At 43.8% G+C, this 25530-nt stretch overlaps 1 protein-coding gene across 5 annotated transcripts in view; it reads left to right on the top strand.

The window, feature by feature from the left end:
- C2H16orf78 (chromosome 2 C16orf78 homolog) overlaps positions 1-25530 on the top strand; it is a 164132-nt gene that overhangs the window by 123938 nt on the left and 14664 nt on the right. For 4 of the 5 annotated variants that reach the window (XM_060185595.1, XM_060185594.1, XM_060185598.1 and 1 more), the window contains 3 exons: positions 10586-10728; positions 13838-13972; positions 15545-15665. In XM_060185595.1, the coding sequence (XP_060041578.1) occupies positions 10586-10728; positions 13838-13972; positions 15545-15665 (399 nt within the window). Of the gene's footprint in view, positions 1-10526; positions 10729-13837; positions 13973-15544; positions 15666-25530 lie in introns of all 5 variants that reach the window. The other variant, XM_060185596.1, reaches the window with a different exon arrangement.

Raw genomic sequence — 25530 nt, 5'->3', positions numbered from 1 at the left:
AGAAGACTCTGAATTACAACTCCATCAAGGGCCCAGAGAGAGAAGAGGAAAAATTTTTAATTAAATTAAATTAAAAAGCAGAAACACTCAGAAATAGTACATATGGCTTAGAGAGTAAGATATGGCAGGACAATAGAAACCATGTCTAAAACTTTCGGGTAACCATGGTGGATTGCAGTGAGGAGAGTGAAAATTCAGAACTCTGGTGGTGGGAATGGTGTGGATTCAAACCCCTGTCGACATGTAATTCTGTAATATAAAAATATAAAAAATAAAAACTAAGCAAATATATATATACAGTAATAGAAATAATAGTCAACCCATATCTGTGACCTTGGGAGAGCTAATGCAGTTTTCAATGAAGGGAATGGGGACACAGAACTCTGATGGTGGGAAAGGTGTGGAATTATGCCCCTGTTATCTTATAATTTATAAAATCACTAATAAAAAATTAAAAGAAAAGAGAAAATTATGATATGACTTGTATTAAAGTCTCATGGCATTAGTAATGGACCGCTGTTTCCCAGCTTCAGCTCTGCTGCTATGGGCTTGGAGTCTGTTTGGTTGGCGGGGGCAGGGGCCATTCTGTTCATTGTGGAATGTTTTGGGTTTTTTTTTCCTTTTTCATTATGAAATGTTTAACAGTATTCCTGGTCTTCTCTCATGAGATGCCTTTCACACCACACTCCTAGTTTCTTTCCTCCATTATCCTTCCTTCCTTTCTCCATTCCTTTCTTTCTTCTTCTTTCTTTCTTTCTTCCTTCCTTCCTTCCTTCCTTCCTTCCTTCCTCCCATCCTTCCTTCCTTCCTTTATTCCTTTCTTTCTTTTCTATTTGATAAGACAGATAGAAATTAAAAGGGAAGAAGAAGATAGATGGGGGAGAAAAAAAGAGAGAGAGACCTGTAACACTGTTTTAACCCTGAAGGTGTGAAACCCCAGTTTCATAACCAAAAATGTCTCTGGACATCTTTGATGTTCCCCAATAGGCACTGAAGCATGGGAAATGTATCACCCAGCACAGATCCTGAGACCCTGTGTAAGTCTGATGATGATTAGAAAGAGGAAGCAAAGGAGAGAAGGAAGAAGGCACAACCTAGAATAAAGGAAGCTTCCACAGCAAGGAAGCCTGTCAGGTCACCAAGGGACTCTTCCAGCATATAAAATCTTGCCCAGGCTTGGCATTGAAGATGACAGGCCTTCAGAAACTGAGCAAGTCTAGGAGAGTAGTACCGAAAGAGGCGGGGGGCGGGGTGTACACAGGTAGTGGTGCATTTGGTTAACTGCACACATGTTATAGTGCACAAGGATCCAGGCCCAAACCCCTGGTCCCCACCTGCAGGGGGGAAACTTCATGAGTGGTGAAGCAGTGCTGCAAGTATCTCTATCTCCCTCTCTCCTCTCAATTTCTCCCTGGCTCTATCCAATAATAAATATACTAAAAATATTTTTTAAGGAGATTCCAGAGAAACAAGGTCCCATGGGGCTGGTGACCACCCTGCATTCAGCCTGAAGCTCCACCACACTGTTCACAGGCACCACAGTGATAGCAAGGGTGCAGGCACTTGTGTTAGCCATAGCACAGGTCCCGCCCAATATGATAATGCTGTAATAACCTGAGATACACCGTAGCACTTTGTCCCACTTTGCAGGTGAGGAAGAAGAAGCACTAGCAGTTTGGGGTGTCTGGTAACTAGACACCAAAATCCTGGCCAAGAGCCCAGGTGGTCTGACCCGAGTCCACACTCTGACCTGTTACAGCAGCACTCTGGCCCCCACCAGAGGGCAAAGAAGCCCAGGCATTGTCAGTCTCTACAGGACTCTAGGAATAAAAAGTGAGGAGAGAGACCAGGAGAGAACCCCGCTGGTAGTGCACACTTTAGCATGCACTGAACCCTGAGTTCAAGCCCCCAGCACCACCATGCAAGCACCAAGTGTAGGGGGAGTTTCATAAGTAGCAGAGTGGTGCTATGGTGTCTCTCCCCTTCATGTGTCTCTCTTTCCCTCTCTGTTTCTCTCTGTCTGTGACTAAAAGGTGAAGAAAGGGCTGGGCAGTGACACATCCAGTAGAGCGCACACATCACCATGCACAAGGTCCCAGGTTCAAGTACCTAGTACCCACCTGCAGGGGGGAAGTTTCATGAGCAGTGGAGTAGGTCTTTAGATGTATCTCTTTCTCCCTCAATCTTCCCTTTCCTTTCTCAATTTCTCTCTGTTCTATCAAATCAAATAAATAAATATATATTTTTCTTAAGGAGAAGAAAAGTCAGCTGGGAGCAGTTGAATCACACATGTGCAAAAGCCTGGCAAAACTCAAGTGCCAAAAATAAAAATAATTCGATAAACAGGACAGGGGAGTTAGCATAGCCGTTGAGGTAGACTTTCATGCCTGTGGCTAAGTGGTCCCTGTTTCAATCTCTTGCAGCACCCATAAGCTAGAGCTGAGCAATGCTCCGGTATCGATCAATCAATCAATCAATCAATAAATCAAAGAGCTTAGGAAAGCTTTTCAAAAAGTGATCAATGGTTCCAGAGTGGGCTTTTGCTGGCTGTGCAAACTGGGAAGGCTGGTGGGTTCCAGGCTGTGGGCTTGTCTACATGACTGACCCCCTGTGTATTGCTGTACTGCTGTGGCAGCCTGACTTTCCCCCCCCCCCCCTTCTATCTTGGTTTCTTCACCCATGCAGTGGGATTGATAGCAACTCCCTTTTTTTTAAAACCAAGAGAGACACGAATGGGTGCCCTGTCCCCCTCTTAACACAGGCTGGGATTTCACAAGCGACTTCAGTGCTTTGCACCCTGGCTTCGCCAGCTACCACATGGAAAAAGTAGTGCTTTCCTTGCCTGTTGTTCACTAGGAGAACTCATTGAGAAAAATCTAGGTAGGTGATGTAGTCAAAACCATCAGGGAACAGCTGAATAGAAAAGAAGTGGGTTGGGGGGGGCTGGGCAGTGGCACATTAATGCACACATTATCATGTGCAAGGAACCTGGTTCAAACTTCCAGTCCCCACCTGCAGGGGAGAAGCTTCATGAGTGGTGAAGCAGGGCTGCATCTCCCACTCTTTTCTCCTCTGCTCTCAATTTCTGTCTCAAATAAATTAATAAATATCACTTGAAAGTTAAAAAAATGTATCTTGTCTAGACAACATCAGCTGCAGAGCAAGCTTCACAAGAGGAAGTGGGGTGGCCAGGTGGTGGTGTACCTGGTAGAACTCACGCATTACTATGTGCAAGGACCCCAGTTCGAACCCCCTCCCCCCACCCTGCTCTGCCACAATAGCTTTCACCTGCAGGGGAGAAACTTCAAGAGCAGTGGAGCAATGCTGTAGATTTTTCTGTCATTCTCTTTGTCTCTCACTCTCTATCCAAAAAACAAAAGGCCAGAAAGAAGAGTGGAGTTATAGAGTGATAACCCTGGTGATAATAAATTAAATTAAATTAAAATTAAAATAAGATAAGATTAAATAAAATAGGGTCTGGTTTTATGCCAAATAAAGTTAGGGTAGCATGACCATCTGTGTATAGTGGTGCTGGGGATTGAATTTGGAACCACTGGCTCCTTAGGCAAGAAAGGTGCTTAGCATAATCACTATGCTATCTCCCGAGCCCTTGCAGGTCAAATATCAATAGCACCAATCTTCAACCCTAAATCAAGCCTGATTCAATGCCCTGCTGAAGGCCAGGACTACAAAGAAGCAAGCAGGAAGCCCAAGGTCAAATCACAAGCTCAAGGTCATGTGGCAAACAAAAGCAGAGCAGGTCACCCTTAAACAGGGTCCCTCTCCAGCTCCAAACTGCTCCCTTGGCACCATCTTGCCCTGATGCATCTTACAGGTGCCTCCCTTGGGGGTCTGTAGCACAATGGAAAGGCATCCCCAGGACCAAGGAGATTGCAGCCAGTTCCAGAGCATATCCATCCTGCAGCCTGAGACATTTCCTGGGAAACTCCTAGCAGATGTGGTGCTAGGAGATTGGAGCCAGCAGTATTAGCATGCTACAGGGACAGGGGACTGATGGATGTGCTCTGGACCACAGACCAACCACAGGGAAGAACTTCTCACTAATACAATTAGATATTTTTTAAATAGCCCTTGCATATTACAGTGATATTGAATATTAAAAAATACCAGAAAGGAGGACAAAGTATAAAAGCCAGTGAGCCCATCTCTATAGAAGCCACACAGTACCACACAAAAATACACACATGCACATGCACATGAACACACACACTTTGGGGTTCTCCTCCCCTTTGTATCTCCCTGCTTGAGGCCTGCACTGAGCTGATTGGAAGTGTGCACAAACTTCTCTTTCTTGACCCACAAGAGGTGTCTGTTGCTTAAGCCCTGTTTCTCAGACTCCCTCTTTTTTCTTTTTTATTAGTAACTTAATGATGATTGACAAGATTATGGGATAAGAGGGGTACAAGTCCATACAGTTCCCTCCACCAGAGTTCCATATCCCCTATTCCCCTTAGAAGTTTCTCTATTCTTTATCCCTCTGAGAGTATGAACCAAAAATCTTTATGGGGAACAGAAGGTGGAAGATCTGGCTTCTATAATTGCTTCTCCGCTAGACATGGCCATTGACAGGTTGATCTACACCCCCAGCCTGTTTCTATCTTTCCCTAATCTGGTAGGACTCCGGGGAGGTGGGGTTCTAGGACACATAAGTGAGATCATCTGCCTAGGGAAGTCAGGTTGGTGTCATGGTAGCATCGGCAACTTGGTTGCTGGAAAGCATTTAGATGTAAAGCAGAGCAAGTTGTTTAATAATCAGGAACCTGAAGGTATAAGTATAACAGGTGAAATCTGGGGTCTTCATTATGGAAAAATCTAGTAGGTCCATTTTAAGTATATCCAAAGGAGTCCATGACTGCTAATTTTCACCTGAGCCTGACAGCTAACGTGCAGGTGGGCTGAGTATTGTCTGAGAAGATAATGTCAGAGTTGAGAATAGGGCCAGAAAGCTGGATCAGGACAGATAATAGCTACCAAATATGGGAAAAGTGTATAAATACCGTTAACTGTAAACCCCATCAATCTGACTTAGGGCCCATATCTATTCATGTTTAGCACAAGAGCCTGTGTAACCTCTGCATCTCTGTCAATCTCAGACTCCTCCCTCTTAGGGAACCTACAGCCCTCCCTTGTGTTGACCATTTGGACAACGGGGTTTCCTTTCTGACTATAGTTCTTCCTAGTGAAGTGAAGTCAATTTGATTTCATCAAATAGCTTCCCCCTCTCTTCCTCAGTGTCCTCATCTATCATTTGATGAACTTACTTCCCAGAAGTGGCTACAAACAAGTCACCCAGGACCTGAGCAGGGACACATGATTTTTGTCCAACCAGCATTTCTTTCTATAATGTATTTGCAACTCCTGTATTGATATGTAAGCATTTGAGTTTCTGGCTTGAAAAATCAGAAGGTCTTGTGACACTATGCAGTCCTTAGAGACCCCCAATTTAGTGCAGTGGATATGCAAAGCCTTTGGGAGGAGTACAGATTCCAGGCCTCATCTTTAGTTGTTGATGGAATTTCCAGGTCCCCACTATTTTGCATTGACTTTGGGCTTCCTCAAGATCATCTAAACTCTCTGGGCTTTGGTCTCCCCACCTGTGAACCGACAGTGAGGACGACTATGACTCCAGAGAGTCCTGATTCAGCAGCCTGGGGCAGTCTTGGCTCTTCCATTGCAGTCAGGGAGTCCTGTGACTTCCTAGGCTCTACCAGGGTGTTAGTTGTGGGAGCAGGAAGCTGATCAAGGTTAACCATACACCTAAGATTCACTGAGTCTCCATCTCACTTAGTCCACTATCAGTGGGTAGATCAGCTTAGGGCAGAACTACATGCTGTTTTTGATGGCAGAGAGCATATTTAAAAGAATACATACAACATACCCTTAACCATACTGTCTGTATTTTTTCTTTTGCACTACTGTTCCGAACATTTTTTTAAAAATTAAAATCTTAATAAAAAAATGATGGTGGTCTAGGATGTGGTACAATGGATAGAGTACTGAGTTTGAATTTAAACTTGAGTGTATGAGGTCTCAAGTTTGATCCCTGACATCCTATATGCCAGAGCAATGATCTGGCAATGATCTGGTTCTCTTTCATTAATGAATAAATATATACTTTACTTATTTTTTTAAATATGATTATTTATTTTTTATTGGATATAGAGAGAAATTGAGGGGGAGATAGAGAGAGGGAAAGAAATAGATACCTGCAACCCTGCTTCAGAACTTGTGAAGCTTTCCCCCTGCAGGTGGGCACAGGGTCCTAGTGCACTGTAATGTGTGTACTTAATCATGTGTGCCACCACATGGCCCCTAAATACATTTTTTAAAAAGGTGTTTTGTTGGGAGTCAGGCGGTGGCGCAGCGGGTTAAGTGCATATGGCGCAAAGCACAAGGACTGGAGTAAGGATCCCAGTTCAAGCCCCCAGCTCCCCACCTGCAGGGGAGTTGCTTCACAAGCAGTGAAGCAGGTCTGCAGGTGTCTGTCTTTCTCTCCCCCTCTCTGTCTTCCCCTCCTCTCTCCATTTCTCTCTGTCCTATCCAACAACAATGACATCAATAACCACAACAAGGGCAACAAAAAGGAAAATAAATAAATATAATTTTTGAAAAGGTATTTTGCAATTATAGCCTCACCTCTGGAAGTCCCTATTTTTATTTGATTATTATTTCTATAATTATCTATCTACAGAAAGGCTGGGTCATTCTGCTCTGCCATTCGAAGAAAACTGGTCCTGAAATGAGTGCAGCCTAGAATGTTCCCAGTTGTGACCATAGATGGAGAATAAAGACTGACAGGGAATCAATCAGAGGCTATACAGGCTCCTGTGCTAAATATAAATGTAAATTTACAAATATAAATATGCCCTGGATCAGATCAGCATGGTAAATAGTTAATTGCATTTTTTTAATTTTCTTCAAGTTTGGGAGCTACTCTCTCTGCCCTGATCCAGTTTTTCACCTCTTTTCTCTTCAACTTTTCAGGTATAAGCAGTGTTGTTATTTAACTTAATAAGTTTTTGTTTGGGGGCTGCTGCGATGTGTGAAAGGATTCACAGCGGGGAGCTGGGAACTGGTTTAAACAATGCAAGGTTTATTAGAGTGAAACAGGTAAAAGGCAAAATAAGCACTTATCATCAAGGGTTAAGAGTACGCTAGGTCTATAAAGTCTGAGTATAGTTATCAAAAGTTTAGTCCCATAAGATAAACAATTATTAGCTCTGGTAAAGTTTGCTCATGGCTGTAGAGGGGTCTAAAAGTATACCAGCTAGCAGAGTCACACGTGTTCAGTTTCCAGAAGAAGTAGCCATGACAGATACCTGGTGCATCTCCACTGAGATGCTTCTGACCAGGAGAAGCAGCAGCAGCCAATGAAAACGACTTCTGGCTGGCTGTACTTTTAAGTCTATACAGCCCACCCACATGCTCTGTACACCAGCACAGACTGGATCCACCCACAATCCACCATGCGCCTGCACAGATCACTGCATACTCTGTCACCAAGGCTGATGTCAGCACTGTGCTGGGACTTGCATCCATGGTCGCCGGTATACTGTGTCACCACAAAGCAGCATTTAGCAAATTCAGACCCAAATGGCTCCAAAAGCTGGCAACTTCAGGGGCTCACTCATTGTTATCCTCCCAATTTACACAGGAATTAAGTGGTCTCTCCACTGAAGAGAGCACTTCCATTTTCACCATCTTGGCCCTATCTGTGGTTCAGTTAGGCTCCCTACCCACCACCACCACTCTCCCCCCAGCCTTTCCCTCCCGGAGAAGGTAACCAACTGCTCCCTGACCAAGGTACCCAGGTGTTAAGAGGGAGGTCCCAGAAGATGAATTTTTTTTAATTTTTTTTTTATTTAAGAAAAGATTAATTAACAAAACCATAGGGTAGGAGGGGTACAACTCCACACAATTCCCACCGCCCAATCTCCATATCCCACCCCTCCCCCGATAGCTTTCCCATTCTCTATCCCTCTGGGAGCATGGACCCAGGGTCATTGTGGGTTGCAGAAGGTAGAAGGTCTGGCTTCTGTAATTGCTTCCCTGCTGAACATGGGCGTTGACTGGTCGGTCCATACTCCCAGTCTGCCTCTCTCTTTCCCTAGTAGGGTGGGTCTCTGGGGAAGCTGAGCTCCAGGACATATTGGTGGGGTCTTCAATCCAGGGAAGTCTGGCCGGCATCCTGATGACACCTGGAACCTGGTGACTGAAAAGAGAGTTAACATACAAAGCCAAACAAATTGTTGAGCAATCATGGACCCAAAGCTTGGAAAAGTGGAGAGGAAGTATTAGGGAGGTACTCACTGCAAACTCTAGTGTAACCAAAAGATGAATTGAACCTTCCAAAAAAGCAAGACAAACTCACAGTCCGAGCTGTGCCAAGGAGGCATCCAGAGACAAATAGCCTGCCTCTGCAAACCAACATCTACAGGATATAGCAAGAGAGTAGGTGAAGGGGAAAAATAAAATTCAGACTGCAGCTTTGATGAAAATCACTTCACTCACTGGTTATAACAATAAAGTGTAAAAACAGAAAAAAATAGTCATATATTCTATATACAAGTTCCTTTTTAGATATGTGGTTTGCAAAGATTTTTCTAATTATGTTAATTATCTCTTCAGTTTTCAATATTTATTAAGTTAATTTGTATGTTTGTTTTCTCTTGGTTGCTCATGTTTTTGGTATCATAGCTATAAATTCATTGTTAGATCTATGGTCATGAAGATTTAAAAAAAAATTTTTTGGTCCATAATCCCAGAAGAGTAAATGTTAGGGGAAGATGACCAGAGTGCTCTGAATTCCAGCTTCATCAGGACTCAGAGAGAGGAGAAGAAAAAAGAAAAAAGAAAGCTGGATCAGAGAAGAGAGTAGCCCCACAAATATAGGAAAGGTGTATAAATATTGTTGACTATAAATCCCATAGACTTGATCTGATCTGAGGCCCATATTCAGCTTAGGAATCCCAAAACCCTGCCCCACTAGGGAAAGAGAATGACAGGTTGGGAGTATGGATTGACCTATCAATGCCCTTGTTCAGTGGGGGAAGCAATTACAGAAGCCAGACCTTCCACCTTCTGCATCCCATAATGACCTTGGGTTCATATTCCCAGAGGGATAAAGAATAAGGAAGCTATCAAGGGAGGGAATGGGATACAGAGTTCTGGTGGTGGGACTTGTGTGGAGTTGTACCACTCTTATCCTATGGTTTTGTCAGTTTCCTTTTTATAAATAAAGAAAAGAGAAAAAAAGAAGAATGAGAAGGAGGAGAAGGAGAAGAAGGATACTCAGAAGTAGTAGGTGTGACATGTTCTTGGGAATAGCTCATAATTTTTAACATATTCTCAAAAGCATCTGTGACAAATTAGAAATTAGGGAGTTAGCAACTTAGAAATCTTTGCCTTATAGGATCTTCTGTACCAATGGTTGTGTTCACTTACCTAATGAAACAAAGGGTCAAACTTTGCTCCTCCTATATATATATATATATATATATATATATATATATATATATATATGTTTATTACTATCTTTATTTACTGGTTAGAGACAGCCAGAAATCAAGAGGGAAACGGGTAAAAGAGAGGGAGAAAGACAGACACCTGCAACACTACTTCAACACTAGCAAAGCTTTCCCCCTACAGGTCCCAGGGGACTGGAGGGCTCAAACCTGGGTCCTTGCACATTATAGCATGTGCACTCAACCAGGTGTGCCACCACTCAAGACCCTTCTTAAGTTCTAAGAGTCAAATTTGCCATTTGGAAACAGCTACCAGCTGAACACTCTTGGTTTTATGCCTAACTTAAATGAGGCTTTCTGTAGAGACAGGCACAACCTTAGAAAAAGTGGGCAAATATATATATATATGGATAGTTATAGAAATAATAGTTAACCCATATCTGTGATATTGGGAGAACTAATGCGGTTTCCAGTGAAGAGAATAGGGGAGGGGACAGAACTGTGGTGGTGGGAAAGTTGTGAAATTATACTCACATTATCTCATAATTTTGTAAATCAATATTAAAGCACTAATTAAAAAATTAAAGTAATCAAGCCTATAAAATTGTTATTCTCATTAAAACACATTGTGGAATTGCCTGGATACCCAACTAAAGAGGTAGTAGTAGTAGTTTTGTTCTTGTTGTTACTGTTTAAACGAACTAGAAGGAGCCCTTTTTGAAAAAGGGAGTTGTGTGATCCTAGCTTTATTTCAATACAATTTCTGTGGAACTGGAAGTGCAGAAGTTGTTAAAATGGCCCTAGCAGAGTCCAGGTGAGAGACAGTGTCTAAAGAGGGACAAATGCCCCAGTCCTCTGTGACCCCAGGGCCCAGCCCTACAGTGACCTCACAATTAGCCACTAGATTTCCCAGCCGCTGAGGTCAATATTCCAGCTGCAAGCCTGCCTGCCCTTTATAATACTTGGAGAGGCCACAACCTACCTACCACAACCTACCTACCACAACCATACCATCTGAGTCATCCACATAAGCACATTGAGGGATCAACAGGGCGACAGTATGCTACCATCAGAGTCAGGCCCAGATCCCCTACTGACAGAGAAAGAAGAGGACTCCAAGGACTTGATGCCCACAGAGAGGAAGTCCAATTGGCGGTCAGCCGAGGAGAGGCGAATGTCGGACCTCACTCGGGTGTTGGAATGGATGGAGCGGAGACAAGGAAAGAGGAGGTCAGTCTTCCAGGTGCGTACTGTCAAAAACAGATACAAGAAAGTCTCCGAAGGGGAAGGAGTAAACTGGAATCCCAAAGGGGTTTTAGACACAGGGTGAGCTAATAGACAGGATCTGGAGGTATGAGAGAGTAAGATCAGTGTGATTAGTCCATCTGTGTTTGCCAGTTAGCACTTGTCCTAATTAGACTCCTGCCTTAACATATAAAGGAGGATATTTCTCTTTTTTAAATTTTATTTATTTTTTGATGGGATAGAGAGGATTTGAGACAAGAAGGAGAGAGAGAGAGAGAGAGAAATCAACCTGTAAGTGACACTGCTTGTGAAGCTTTCCCTGAACCCCCCAATAGGTGGAGGCTGGGAGCCTGAACTAGGGTCCTTGTTCATGGTAATGTGTGTGCTCATCCAAGTGTGACACCAACCAACCCCAGGATTTTTATTATTATTATTATATTTCAAAAAGATGTTTTTTCCCAGGTTCAAGTCCCAGTCCCTACCTGTAGAGAATGGGTAAGCTTCACAAGTAATGGTATAGGACTACAGGTCTCTCTCTCCTTCTCTGGCTCCTCCTCTCCTTTCAATTTCTCTCTGTCTTATCAAAAAAAATTTTAAATGATAATAATAAAAAGATCTCTGAGAGCAGTGAATTTGTTGTGCAGACACATAGGCCCCAGCAATAACCCTGGTGGCAAACTGATGGCTCTCTGATGCAGAATAAAGAGCATTCCTGGGTTATAAAACTGAAGCTAAGAAAAAGACTTCCATGTAAAGGGCAAAGAAAGAAGGCCATAGAGGCACAAGTGTTCTAGAAGAAATGTTCTAAGAAAAGAAAGCGCAGGAGACTGGAGTCAGGAAGATGTGTTTAATCAAGGTGAGTCCAAGGAAGGGCAGAGTTGGCAGCAGCCTGAGGACTTACTATTGGCAGAATGAGGTCCTTCCACTGTTCTCAGACACTATGATCCTCAGAATGTCTCCAGGGTCAAAAGGCATTCAGTTGCCATTGCCACTAACACTGGACCCCTCCCTACTAATTAGAACTCTTTTCTTTTTACCCTTCTGTCTCCCTCAATTTGGGCTGCTTTAACACAACACAAACAAATCCGTCAGGTGACTTATAAACAACAAACATTTCTTTCTGAGTTCTTGAGTCTGGGATGCCCAAGAGCAGGCACCTGATGAGAGTATCTAATGAGAGTCATCTCCCTGGGCCAGGCAATGATACAGCTGGTTGAGCACACACATTACCATGTGCAAGGATCCAGGCTCAAGCCCCTGGTCCCCACCTGCAGAGAGAAAAGAGTGCTACAAGTTTTTCTTTTTCTCCCTCTCTCCCATTCTCCTCTCAATATCTCTCTTTCCTATCAAATGCAGAGAAAAGGGGGCTGGGGCAGGGGGATAGCTGCTTGGAGCTGTGGATTCATCCTGCAAGCACTGAGCTCTAGCAATTACCCTATTGACAAAAAGGAGGAGGAGAAAGAGGAAGAGGAGGAAGAGGAGAAGGAGGAAGAAGAAGAAAAAGAAGGAAAGGAAGGAAGGAAAGAAGAGAAGGAGGGAGAGAGAGAAGGAAAAAGAGAAAGTTATTTCCTGGTTCATAGGCAGTTGTCTTCATGTTCATTTAGCAGAAGAAGCAAGAGAGTGCTCTAGGGTTCCTTTTAAAAAATGTATATATTAGGGGCCCAGTGGTGGCACACTTGGTTAAGCACATACATTACAGTGCACGAGGACCCAGGTTCAAACCCCTGATTTCCACCTGCAGGGGGAAAGCTTCGCGAGTGGTGAAGCAGGTATTCAAGTGTCTCTCTGTCTCTCTCCCTCTCTATCTCTCACCTCCCCTCTCAATTTCTCTCTATCTTATAATAAATTAATAAAGTAAATTAAGAATTATAAAAGAAAAAGTCCATATATTAATGACAAGAGAGAGGGGGAAAGAGAACTGGAACATCATTCTGGAATGCTTGAAAGTCCAACACTACATTAACCTACTATATCACCCCTAGGCCTTTTCTCCCTTTTCTCATTCTTTCTCCTCTTCCCCCCCTTCCCCTACCCCTCCTCATCCTTCCCCTCCATCCTCCTCTTTAGAGCTCTGGTACTTTTTAAAAAGTGTATTTACATTTTGAACATGTACTTTATTTGTTATATTATGATCACCCCTGGCTGCTGGTGGTGCCAGGCATAAGAACTGGAGCCTCCCACATGCCAGTCCTTTGTGTCCTCACTGTGCTGTCTTCAGTCTTCCTAGGGTTGATGGTTGGCACCAAAATGGCTTCAGGATGGCCCTCCCACAAAGCACAGTGGCTCAGGCATTTCTCACACTAAGCCTGGGATGCAGACCCTGTTCTCTTCACCTCACACCCAAAGAAAAGAAGCCACTGAATGAGTGGTGGCTATGTTTGATTGCTCAGACTCTCAGAGCCACTGAATGAGTGGTGGCTATGTTTGATTGCCCAGTCCAGCACCAGCAGCCTGACCGGGAGCTTAACCAGCTCTCCCCACGACTATGATCACAAGCACTCCCCAATGTGGGTGCCCAGTGCATTGACCTGAGCTCCCCAGCCTGCCCCCACACAGTCTTGCTTGAGGGTGCCTCTCTGGGCCTCTCCCCTGAGAAACTCTGGTCATCCCTAAAGAAGCTACGCTCCCATGACAGCCCTGGCACACAAATCTGGCCCTCACAGGGCTCTCAGCCCAGAGCAAGGCAGCGCCTCTGAGCTGACAGCTCTGCAGAAACTGAATGGGAAACAGGAGGGAAGGACAGGACTCTGGGGGCTGGAGACCTGGCTGGACTCCAAGACCTGGCCGCCTTCCTGTGGCTCCAGACGGAGGTGTTGGAAGAGCTGTCACAGCTGCCAAGACCATCTGGGGGCCAGAAGATTTTCCGCTGGGCCCTCCTGTGGAGACCTGTGGCAGGCTGGGAGGGTCAGCCAGCTGTCAGGTTGAAAGGTCATTCGTGGTGATGAGGGGTGGTAACAGTGTGACAAAAGGGAGGTGGAATAGGAGCCCCAGAGTAAGGGTTGAGAGTTGGGTGCAGGGAAGGGGCTGTCTCCCCACTTTAGTTTCGGGGAGGGGGGTATAACCCAGCAGGGTGGCTTCAATGCCCTCCCCCACCTTTGTCCTTTCAGAAGTATAAACTCAAAGACCCAAGCACCTCTAAAGCAAGGAGGAAGGAGGAAGCAAAGACATCTGAGAAGAAAAGCAAAACAGGTCCCGCAGTGGTGCAGAAAGGCAAGCCTCTGCAGCTGCCCTTATCAGAGCAGGTAACACAGTCTCCACACCCAAACCCAGGCCATATCTGTGCTGATGGTTTTCATTACAGTTCCCTTAGCAGATCTGGTAAATACTCTGAAATCCACTCCTGCCCCATACTAAGTCCTGAAGGAGTCACCCACCCTTCAGCTCCCACGCAAGATGCCAACCCTGCTGCTCCCCATGGGGACACTGGCTCCTGCAGAAGAGAGGCAGTTGGGACTAGAGAGATACCTCACTGGGGGAGGAGATAACATAATGGTTATGCAAAGAGACTGTTATGCCTGAGGCTCCAAAGTCCCAGGTTCAGTCCCTCTGCCCCACCATAAGCCAGAGTTGAGCAGTGCTCTGGTAAACAAAAAAACAAAAAACAAAAAAGGAGAGCTATCTCACTATGTAGGGTGCATGTGAGGCCCAGGTTCAAGACCTGGCACCACATGGGAGGCACTGTGGCACCAAAAGAAGCTCTCTTACTGTGGTGTCTCCCTTCTGAGAGTGAGAAAAACAACCTGGAACAGACATTGCATATGCACATGCATTTGGCTCTGGCTGTGCAAGACAGGGTGGGGGGGTCAAGAAGGTGAAGGAGAAGAATGAGGAGAAGAAAAAGGAGAGGAAAGAGGAGAAGAAATGAAGAAGGAAAAGGGAAGAAGAGGACAAAGAGGGGACTGAGAAGGAAGAGGGAGAGAAGAAAAGGAGTGGGAGAGGAAGAGGAAGAAGAATGCAGCTTCCTCAGTGTTTATTCCTCCCATCCACTGTTGCTTTGCGGATGCGAAGGAGAGACAGAGGAGGTCCAAAGCGAAGAGGGAACACAATTCTTTATTCGTGTGGGCACCTCAGGGTTGGATCAGAGCTCAGCGGTTCGGGCCAAGTGGAGCTAGCCAAAAATGGCCGTCCCCCGCTACGCGCACCACCCTTCCGTCACCGAGGTAAAAAACCTGGCGAGAAAGGGGGTGGGGGGCAGAAGTAGGAGGGCTTTTTATAGGGCAACAACCAGGAGTGACGTGTCGGGACAGGATTGGTTGGGAAAGGTACTCCAAGAACGTCCCAACTCTCGAGGGACTGGCACTAGCCTGAGGGGCCAGCTTGGCAGATGTGACTGCATCTACATAATCTCCATTCTGAGAGTGAGAAAAACAACCTGGAACAGAGACATTGCATATGCACATGCATTTGGCACTGGCTGTGCAAGACAGTGGTGGGGGTGGGTCAAGAAGGTGAAGGAGAAGAATGAGGAGAAGAAAAAGAGGAGAGGAAAGAGAAGAGGAGGAGAAATGAAGACGGAAAAGGGAAGAAGAGGACAAAGAAGGGACTGAGAAGGAAGAGGAAGAGAAGAAAAGGAGTGGAAGAGGAAGAAGAATGCAGCTTCCTCAGTGTTTATTCCTCCCATCCACCTCCAGGTCATTTATAAATACACTTTGAAAGGGCAACAGCCAGCTGTCCCCTGAGCTGTATGTCCCCAGGGACCCCTTGTAGCCATCTCTAAGATAAGAAGTGGGGACAGTGGAATCACTCCTTTGGGGCCAGGGGAGGCCAAGTCAGACCTGTGCCCACAGAATGTAACTTCCCCTACTCCCCTCTAGAAGGAAGAAGCAACAAGCTCCAGGAGGGAGGAGGATGGTGCTACGACATGGAAGGGGAAGGGGAAACAGTACTTCATCACCTCCCTCTATTCCTATGGCAAGGAAGTGGCCCAGAAGTCTGGTAAGGAGGGGCAGGGGTGTCAGAGCATCCCAGGTGCCACCTGGAAGGGAGGTGAGCCACTCCTGGGAGACTTCTTAGAAAGCCCGCACAGCAGGCCAGGTGCCAGTTTTCTGACGCTATTTGGGGGCCATCCGTCAACCTCAAGAATTCCAAATTCATGTTGAATTCATTGAGATACTTGAAAGTGGCAATATGGTATAATAATTAAAAAAATAAGAGTTCTGGAGGTGACTTGGCATGGATTTCAACAATTGAGAGAGGGGCTGAATGGTGGTGCACCTGGTTGAGTGCACGTTATAAGGCGCAAGGACTCGGTTAAAGCCCCCCAGTCCCCACCTGCAGGGAGAAAGCTTTTCATATGGTGAAGCAGTATTACAGGTGTCTCTCTGTCTCTCTCACTCTCTATCACACCTTCATTCTCAATTTCTGTCTGTCTTGAGAGGTTTATTGCATCTCAGTATAATGGTAACAAACAATATTATTTATGTACAGCAAGATAGGCAAAGTGACAGAGATAATACTAGACCAGGCCCATGAGTCCATAACTTAGTTAGCAGAGTTCAGCTGCAATTGTACAGGTCCCAGAAGTGGCCATGGCGGTCCTTGGGAGGCATCAAGAATACGCAAGAAGAGAGAGCATGCAGGGAGAGACCGGAAAAGACCGACTTCCAGCAGGCTTGGGCTTAGGTCTGTCAGCCTGACCTCAGCCATATGCTAATTGCATTCATCGGGTGTACACTAATTACATCCCAAACTCCAATTCACAGGCTGTGTCATAACAATATGGTATGAAAGGAGGCCCACCTGGGGTAGCTCAATTGGGTAGTGCACTGCTTTGCTGTGTGCACAACCTAGGCTTGAGTTTGGACCCCACCATATTGAAGGAAGCTTCTGTGCTGTGGTTCCTCTTTCTCCTTCTCCCTCTCCTTCCCCCTCCCCCTCCTCTTGCTCTGTTTTATCAAGAAATAAACAAAGGTAGTGCACTTGCTAGCCTCAGAAGACATAGGTTACAGATCTGCTAGACCCCACCCTATATCAAACCCAGAGTTGTGCCATCCTGGACAAGTGTCATCCTATCTGGAATCCTGTTTCTTCATCCATAAAATGGGACACCTATCTTGACAAAATATTGTTTAAAGAGATGAAGCATGTAAGCAGAAAGCCTGATTCAGAGCAAGTTCCCCCCAAATGACAACAAATGTTGTCCACCTCCCACCCCTGCCAGCACAGTTACTGAAGCTTCACTCTGGACAATTTCACTGTTTCTAGTGGTCTTTCTTCTTCTCTTCCTTCTCCTTCTCCTCCTCCTCCTCCTTCTTCTTCAGTTAGAGAGTGAAAAACAGGAGAAAGACAGAAGTAGGAAAACCATAGCACCTCTTCGCTGGCTATGATACTTCTCCTATGCACGTGTCCCCATGTGCTGGCCAGGGGGTTGAATCCAGGTCCTCAGTCAGGATAAAGCAACTGTCCCATCCTCAACAAATGGATAGTTCTTAGGGAAACAATTGGTAAAACTCACAGGCAGGTTGTGCCACAGTGTTGGAAAAAAAGAAATGCATTTATTGTGCCTAAGCTCTCAGGGTGAGGGTATATAGTAGAAGAAATCTGGAAGGAATTCTAATTAGCCCACAGAAAAAATGGATAAGAGCCCTTAAGTTGGGGCTGCCAGTTCTTTTGTACAAAACCACCCTCATTGTGTCCTAGAAAAGCCTTTTCCCCATTGTATTTACTACCCCAAAATCATTTAAACCAAACTGCAGTCACTTGCCTGCCAGATTGAAATGATTGACTCTAAGTGTAGTGTAGGGAAAGAGTCCCAGAATAAAATTTTAATGGAAAAACAAACTGGCCAAACTCAAGACAGTTCTAGAATGTACCAATGCCCATTTCTTAATTGTGACAAATGAACCCTTCTGTGTAAGATGTTAGCATCAGAGGAGACTGAGTAGACAGAAACTGTCTTAGCAGCTCTACAGCTTTCTCTCTTTTTTAAATACTCTGTTTTATTTCATTGAGGGAGAGAAACAGAGACAAGAGTCAAAAACAAGAGATCAGAACCCTGCTCAGGTCTGGCTTATGGTGGTGCTGCAGGACTGAACCAAGGACTTTGGAACTTGAAGCATGAAAATCCTTTGCATAACCATTATGCTATCTCCCCCCCAATTCATATGTAAATCTAAAATTACAACAAAATTAAAAGTTTGCCTAAAAAAAAAAAACAAATAAGGAAGCCTAGATTGACTTCCTTATGGGAAGCTCCTTACCTTTTCCTAAGTTTCTCAATGCCAGAATTTGTTCTCTCTCACTGCCAACCCAGACACTCATTGCCTTCATCTCCTCATCTTCTTGAAGTTTTAGGGGCAATAAAGGAAATGAGTGACATCAGACAGCATGCAAATAAGAATGAGACTGATCATAAACCCCCTTTAACTCTTCAAAGCCCATGGTCCCTAGCCATGGAGAGTTAAACTTTATTAATGTAATACACCAGCAGCCACTGAAAAACAGGTGCTCAGTGAAGCCCAAGTGCAGCAGAAGTTCTGAGGCACCCAGAACCCATCTGGGCACCCAGCAGAGGCATCCTGAACCAAATCGGGGGAATTTGGGCATAGCAAGGGGAATGTTCTATGGAAGCTGATAAGAAACGTAAAGCACAAAAAGGATTGATTGGGAGGCTAATTCAAGACAGAGCAGCCCCTCAGGAATAGTATGGAGCCAGAGCTAAAAGGCAAGAACCTAAGAGGGGAAAAGTGTATACCAAGGAAGAGTACCTTATACCAGGACAACTGGTTCTAACTTCCCCCAGAGGTCCTCAGTGTTGACTTATTGTGTCCTCATCAAGACCTGGATCCCTTGTGCATCTCAGGCCCCTTTTCCATCTAGAATGGCTGGTTCTTTGTGACAAGGTGGATATAAAGGTCTATGGCAAATGACCCCTCCCTCCCCCCAAATTTCCCACTACTTCTGGGACTTGAGTGTAACTACTAAAATCTGTGTAGCTGCAACTCTCAATCATTCAGTGTCATGATGGCCACAAAAATCAAGATCTACAAGAAAGTGATTGTTTTGAGTGAATGATGTAATTGTCTCCACTGTAGCATGTAAGAGCTACTTAGAAACAAACATCACAGCTCCAGTATGGAATACTCTCACTTCTCAAAGTAGACTATTTTACCTTTGTCATCTCATCCCTCTTTAACAGCTCTCATTCATTCCCCTGAAACCACCCAGCTGCCATCCCTGCCCCTCTACTGTCACATTCATGTGGCAAACACCTACTGTCACATTGATATAATGGGTTACACCCTCTTCTCAGCTATCTACCCTCTTTTGAACTTTCTGAAGACACACTGTCCCCACCCCGCCTGTCACTTTAAGAACAACAAGAGAAACCACAAAATTGAGCTATTCCTCTGATCTGGGTTCACCTCACCTATGTGAGCAAAGAATGCAAAATATTCTAGTTGGGTGGGTTTTTCTTCTGCTTGCTCTGCTTCTTCATAGAGCTTCTCTGGCATATATATGTGTGTATATATATATATATATATATATATATATATATATTCCCTCTTAAGCATACTAGCCTCTATTGTTTCTAATTTTCTGGTAAAAAACATTCTTGTCTTTCTCACACCTAGATTTTCCCTTCTGAATTCCCCTCTGATCAATATTGTCATCCTCATGCAATTATGTGCTTTTCTTGGTTGACTTCATCTAAATGCCTGGTTTTACACACTGTCTGACAATTTCAAACATAAATCTCCAGACAATCTTCTCTCCTGAGCTCCATCTGCCTGGCCAATTCCCAGTGTTAGCTTGGATGTCTCACAGGTTTTACATGCCACATGCCTCCTCTTTGAATGCTCCACTTTACAGACTAACACTGGTCCTGTCTTGCAGCCCAAGTGAAAAAAAAAAAAAAATCACCTCCCTGCCACAATTAAGGAGCCAGTTTCTGAGTACTATAAGTATAAATTCCACCTCTATCATGTATGTTATCTTTTTCACTTCTTCATATCCATCATGAAAATCTTTGACATCTTCCAAACTCTTTGGGTCAACCACATTCACTCTTCTAATTTTTTTGGTGTCTTTTAATAATAAAAAAAAATCGACTAATTTCTTCTTGTAAGTACTATATGGTTGGGTCTTGATTTTTTTTTTTTTTAAACCAGTTTGATAGTTTTAACCTTCTCACTAAAATGTTTAGACCATTTACACTACAAAATGGCTGGTTTAAATTTGCCATATTTTTATTTTTTTCTAATTTGTTTCCTCTGTTATTTTCTCTTTCTTTCTACTTTATCTGCCTTCTTGTGATTTACATAATCTTTGTTCATTTGTGAGTTATACATCTTTGTTATGTTATCTCAGTGGTTAGTTAAGGTTAGTACTATGCATATACACCTTTGACTTATAAGAGACTACTGTTACCTCATGTAGCCTAAGTAACTTCATATTCAGCACAAAGAACTTACACGAGCATACTGCTATTTCTTCTCTCCCAACCTTTAAGCTATTTAGTGCCACATATCATTTTTCTCTGTATGTTGTAGAGCACAAAATACAATATTAATGGTTTTCACTTTAAATAACTATCTTTGAAAGAAAAATTTTTGATGGTTCACCACACATTTGGCATTTCAAGTGTCTTTGTTTCTTTACATAATTGGAGAGTGCTATCAGGAGCCATTTCTTCTATCTGAAATCTTTAACTTGCGTGTGTGTGTGTGTGTGTGTGTGTGTGTGTGTGTGTGTGTGTGTGTGTGGCAATTTTGCACCTATGAAACTCCATTGATCCTATCTTGACAAAACCCTTTATTTTTCCTTCTGATTTAAGAGAAAAAGTGAAAGAGAGACACCACAGTACCTGCCATGTATAGTGCTTCCATATGGTTTAATCTAGGCCCTTGCACATGGCAATGTGTGTGTTCTCTACCAGGTGAGTCATCTCCTACCCTTCATTTAACATTTCTTTTATATATATGTTATTTAATTTTTAATTTTTATTTATTTGATATAGACAGCCAGAAATTGAGAGGAAGGGAGAGATAGATAGCATGAGACAGAGAGACACCTGCAGCACTGCTTCACCACTCATGAAGCTTTCCCCTTGCAGGTGGGGGCCAGGGGCTCAAACCTGGGTCCTTGAGCACTGTAGCATGCGCATTCAACCAGGTGTGCCACCACCCGGCCCTTCATTTAACATTTATTATTGCTGGGCTAGTGTGAGGGTGTTTCTTCCTGGGCACATGCTCTCTGGGTTGGAGAGAACTCGACCGGAGCCAACCTGGGCTGCTGCTTATTCAGCGATGTAGGAAAGGAACCAGAAACTCATGGCTGAGTGGGAACACAATGCAATGCCTTTATTGATCAGAGGCAATGCCTTTATATCTTTTGAAACAGAAGTGGCAGGTCGGAAAGGGAAATGGCTAGGAGAAGGGGTGGAGAAAAGAAAAGAGCATGAAGGTAAAAAGCTTCCATAGCAGCTGTTGTGAAGGTTCTAACCAATGGGATAAACCAAAACCCTGCAGGCAGGGTGGGTCTCAGGCAAACAGTGATTATGTAAATAGACCACAGCATCAAGCAATGGAGGGGACCTGGTGTAATGACCAACATCTCCCACTTTCTTTTTATCTAATGGCCATAATATCAGGAATGTGGGATGCTTTGTGAGGCAAGGGGTCTGTTAGGAGGGGGTACACCTTTGGGGTTCTGCTGTCCCTCCTTGCTCAACCTCTAGGTAAAGAGAGAGACTAACAGGATTGACACACCCCTCAGGTTCAAGCCCTGCCAAGCTCAACCACATCCTCACAATTTCCCAACATCTCCCTCTTTCTTAATGGCCATATATAAATGGGTCAATGGCTGTAAAATACTCCATTTATGTCAGAGGAATAGCAGTGTAGGGGTGAACAGAAACCTATATAGTGCAGGTATTTTCCAAAAGAACTGGAATAAGCTGGGAGGGACATGTAGGAAAGCAGCAAGAGCCAGTGTGATGTCAAGGGGAGGCCTGGTGGGCAAAAAGGGGCGTTTCTTGCTTCAAAAGGCATTTCCTGCCTCTGGGGACAGGGTCTGCAGGTGAGGAGGGTGTTTCCTGCCTCTGGGGGCAGGGCCCACCAAGCGGGCTATGGTAGCTGGATAGTGTTGCTGCAAAGAGAAGAGACCAGGAACTCGTGGCTGAGTGGGAATGCAATGCAATGACTTTATTGATCAGAGACAATGCCTTTATATGTATCTTTAACTGGAAGTGGCAGGTTGGAAAAGGAAATGGCTAGGAGAGGCGGTGGAGAAAAGAAAAGATTGAGAAGGTAAAAAGCTTCCATAGCTGTTGCGAAGGTTCTAACCAATGGGATAAACCAATACCCTGCAGGCAAAACAGGTCTCAGGCAAAACAATGATTATGTAAATAGACCACAGCATCAAGCAATGCAGGGGACTTGGCATAATAACTAACATCTTATTGTGCTGAGTTTCTAGATGATAAATTCTTTGAGCTTTTATATCTCTAAAGAGATCTTTATTTCGTTTTTGTTTTCAAAAGACAATTTTACTGAAAACAGAAAAAGAGATCGACAGTTTTTAAAATACTTTACAAATGTTTCATTGTTTCTTTCTTTCTTTCTTTCTTTCTTTCTTTCTTTCTTTCTTTCTTTCTTTTTTAGATAGGACCTTTAGAAATGGAGAGAGGAGGGGAAGACAGAGATGGGGAGAGAAAGATAGACACCTGCAGACCTGCTTCACGACCTGTGAAGTGACTCCCCTGCAGGCGGGGAACCGGGGGCTTAATCTGGGACTCTTACTCCGGTCCTTGAGCTTTGCACCACGTGTTCTTAACCTGCTGCGCTACCGAAGACCCCCCAAATGTTTCATTGTTTCCAGTGAGAAGCTGGCCATCTTCTCTAGCCATGTTTCTCTATCATGTACCCTTTCCTTTTTTAAGCAATGTGATTATAGCATGCTTGTAATTAGATGTGCTTGATATTTGTGGTTTGTAGTTTGCACCATATTTGGTAAATGTGAGATGATTATTTCTACATTTATTTCCCTTTTCTCTCAGTTACACATGTTTGAAGTCTCACAACTCACTGGTTTTCCCTTTGTGTTTGATTTTCCGTAGTTTCCGTTGCTACCTCCTCAGCCTTCTGCAGTGTCTCATCTGTGAACTTCATATTATGATTTTCTTTTTGAATTTTGGACCTTGTAGCTTTCATCTCTAGAAGTTCAGTTATGGCTACTTTTATTCCTCCACATCTCTCCTCAATATGTTTAAGCCTCATGGAGCACATATTTATATTATGTTCAATATTTATACTTTACATCACGGTTTTTGTTTTCCCATGTATTGATTCTATTTGTATAGTTTTGTCTCCTATAAGAGGAGACTCTGTAGGTCTGTGCAGTTCTTCATACAACATTCTCAACATGTCCCTGTGAGTCCTAGATGCCTAGGCCCATTTAACTCAGGAATTCCTCTCCCGACTCAGAGAAATTGTTGGGCTCTGTCTGAGTTTTCCTGTCCTGTGTGCTGCAACCTGACTACATCTTCCAGCATCAGCCAGGCCCACTACAGAACTTGTCCAGCTGCTTCCTTGAGCTCAAGCCTCACTGTTTAGTGTTGTCTATTGTTCAGTGTCTGAACACTGTGTTTGCTCACAGTCCCACCCTTTTGTTTTCTTTTTTTTATTTATTTATTTTTTTTTAATGAAAGAAAGGATTAATTAACAAAACCATAGGGTAGGAGGGGTACAACTCCACAGAATTCCCGCCACCCAATCTCCATAACCCACCCCCTCCCCTGATAGCTTTCCCATTCTCTATCTCTCTGGGAGCATGGACCCAGGGTCATTGAGGGTTGCAGAAGGTAGAAGGTCTGGCTTCTGTAATTGCTTCCTCGCTGAACATGGGCGTTGACTGGTCGGTCCATACTCCCAGTCTGCCTCTCTCTTTCCCTAGTAGGATGGGTCTCTGGGGAAGCTTTTTGTTTTCTTTTGGTGTGTTTATCAGAGCTTTGGTGCTGGGGATTGAACCTTTGGTGCCTGAGGCATGAAATTCATTTACATAACCATTATGCTATCTCCCCAGCCCAGCCCTGCCTTTTAATTGTTTGATATGGAGGATAAATCTGCTCTCAGTTATTCCATTTTGGCTAAAAGCAGGTGCCTAGAGTTGCAGATTGGTCTTCTAAGTAGACCTTAAAGAAGAGACCAAGCTGAATTTGAATTTTTACACTGTTACTCTGGTGATGGGCAAGTAAAGGAACCTTGGAAAACAACTCAAATACACTTCAAATTAATCTCTGGTGATGTCTGAATAGAGAGACTGGGGGAAGGGAGTTTATTTGGTTTTCTCTGCCTAGACCCTGTGCCCAGACCATTTTGTTAATGCCACAGAAATGGTACACTCCTAACACAGAGGGCTGCAGGACAGTAATTATTTCTTTTTCTCTGGGGGCAGGATCAGTTTTGTCAAACATGGAATTTCAAACGTGGTCCACTAGAAAAATAATTTATCAATGCAGACAGAAGCTCAGGTGTATGGGTCATTTTTTATCCAAGAGGATAGCCAGGACAGGGTCCCAGAAGAAGTCACTACTAATCTGGGTTCACATTTTCCTGCATCTACTACTAATTCGGTATTAAATCTTGGGCACATTCCTTAGTCTCTCTATTCTCAGCTTTGTATTTACTAAGTGGACACAATATGGTTGTAAATCCATAGAAAGCCCCTTGGATGCTTCCTGGCACATAACTCACTCTGCATGTAATTATCATTGTCCTTTATATTACCACTGCTCTACCCTGTACCCAATCTACATTGGCCCAGAATGGAGTCAGATTTCTCAGGGAAGAGTATGTGTCAGTGAGAATGTACAGCTCAGGATTCCCCTAGAACATAGCACCAATTTCCACAATGCACAAACAAGGACTGCCAAGGTCACCTGACCCTGTCACCCTATTAGGGACCAATGGCAAGTGCAGAGCACCATATAGGCAAAATGACTCCCAGTTCACTAGCTCCTTATAAGACCTTAGGTAACGCACTGCTTCTCTCTAGACTGCTGTCTCTCCATTTATCTGATGGTAGGAGGTCTAGATTCATTCCTTTTAAGAATAGTCTGGTACAATTGCTGCATTTTATTGATGAAATCTTGCAAGCTAATGGGAAAAAACATACTTATAAAGGTAAAGGAATCAGACTAGAAGCAAAATTGCAAAATTGAGTAAGAGTACAGACCCTACAGACTCATGTCCCCTACCCCCCATAATGCTATTCCTACTTCACATTTTGCCTGTGTTGAGATAAATATATGACTACAGATTTAGAACATTTCAAGGCTTTCTCAGTCATAGTCCCCTGTATCTGCAGAAAATGCTCTGAAGGGAAATGCTCAGAAAGGGAAAGCACCAAATTGAGAAACAATTGGTTTATAAAACAAGTCTAGATACATAGTTGATAGATTTTAATGTATTCTATATACAGCAAGTAATATAAAAAGGTTGAAAGCTAAAGGATGGGCAAAAAAATAACGATAAATGCATACAGAGAGGCACACCTGATTAAGCACACGTGTTATAATGCACAATGACCCAGGTTCAAGCCCCCAGCCCCCACCTGCAGGGGGAAAGCTTTAAGAGTGGTGAAGCAGGTCTGTAGGTGTGTCTCTGTCTCTTTCCCTCTCTATCTCCCTCTCCCTTCTCAATTTCTGCTATCTCTATCCAACAAATAAAGTTAATTAAAAAATGAAAAATAAGTAAAATCAAGAAATGTATATAGACAAAGTAGAATTAAGGTTAACAGAAACACAGGTAAAAGAAGGGCATGACTAAATGATAAAAAAGAACAACCACAAAACTTCACA

Source organism: Erinaceus europaeus, chromosome 2 (assembly GCF_950295315.1).
Source record: "Erinaceus europaeus chromosome 2, mEriEur2.1, whole genome shotgun sequence".
Classification (NCBI taxonomy): Eukaryota; Metazoa; Chordata; class Mammalia; order Eulipotyphla; family Erinaceidae; genus Erinaceus; species Erinaceus europaeus.
This window is presented reverse-complemented; position numbering and strand designations above follow the sequence as displayed.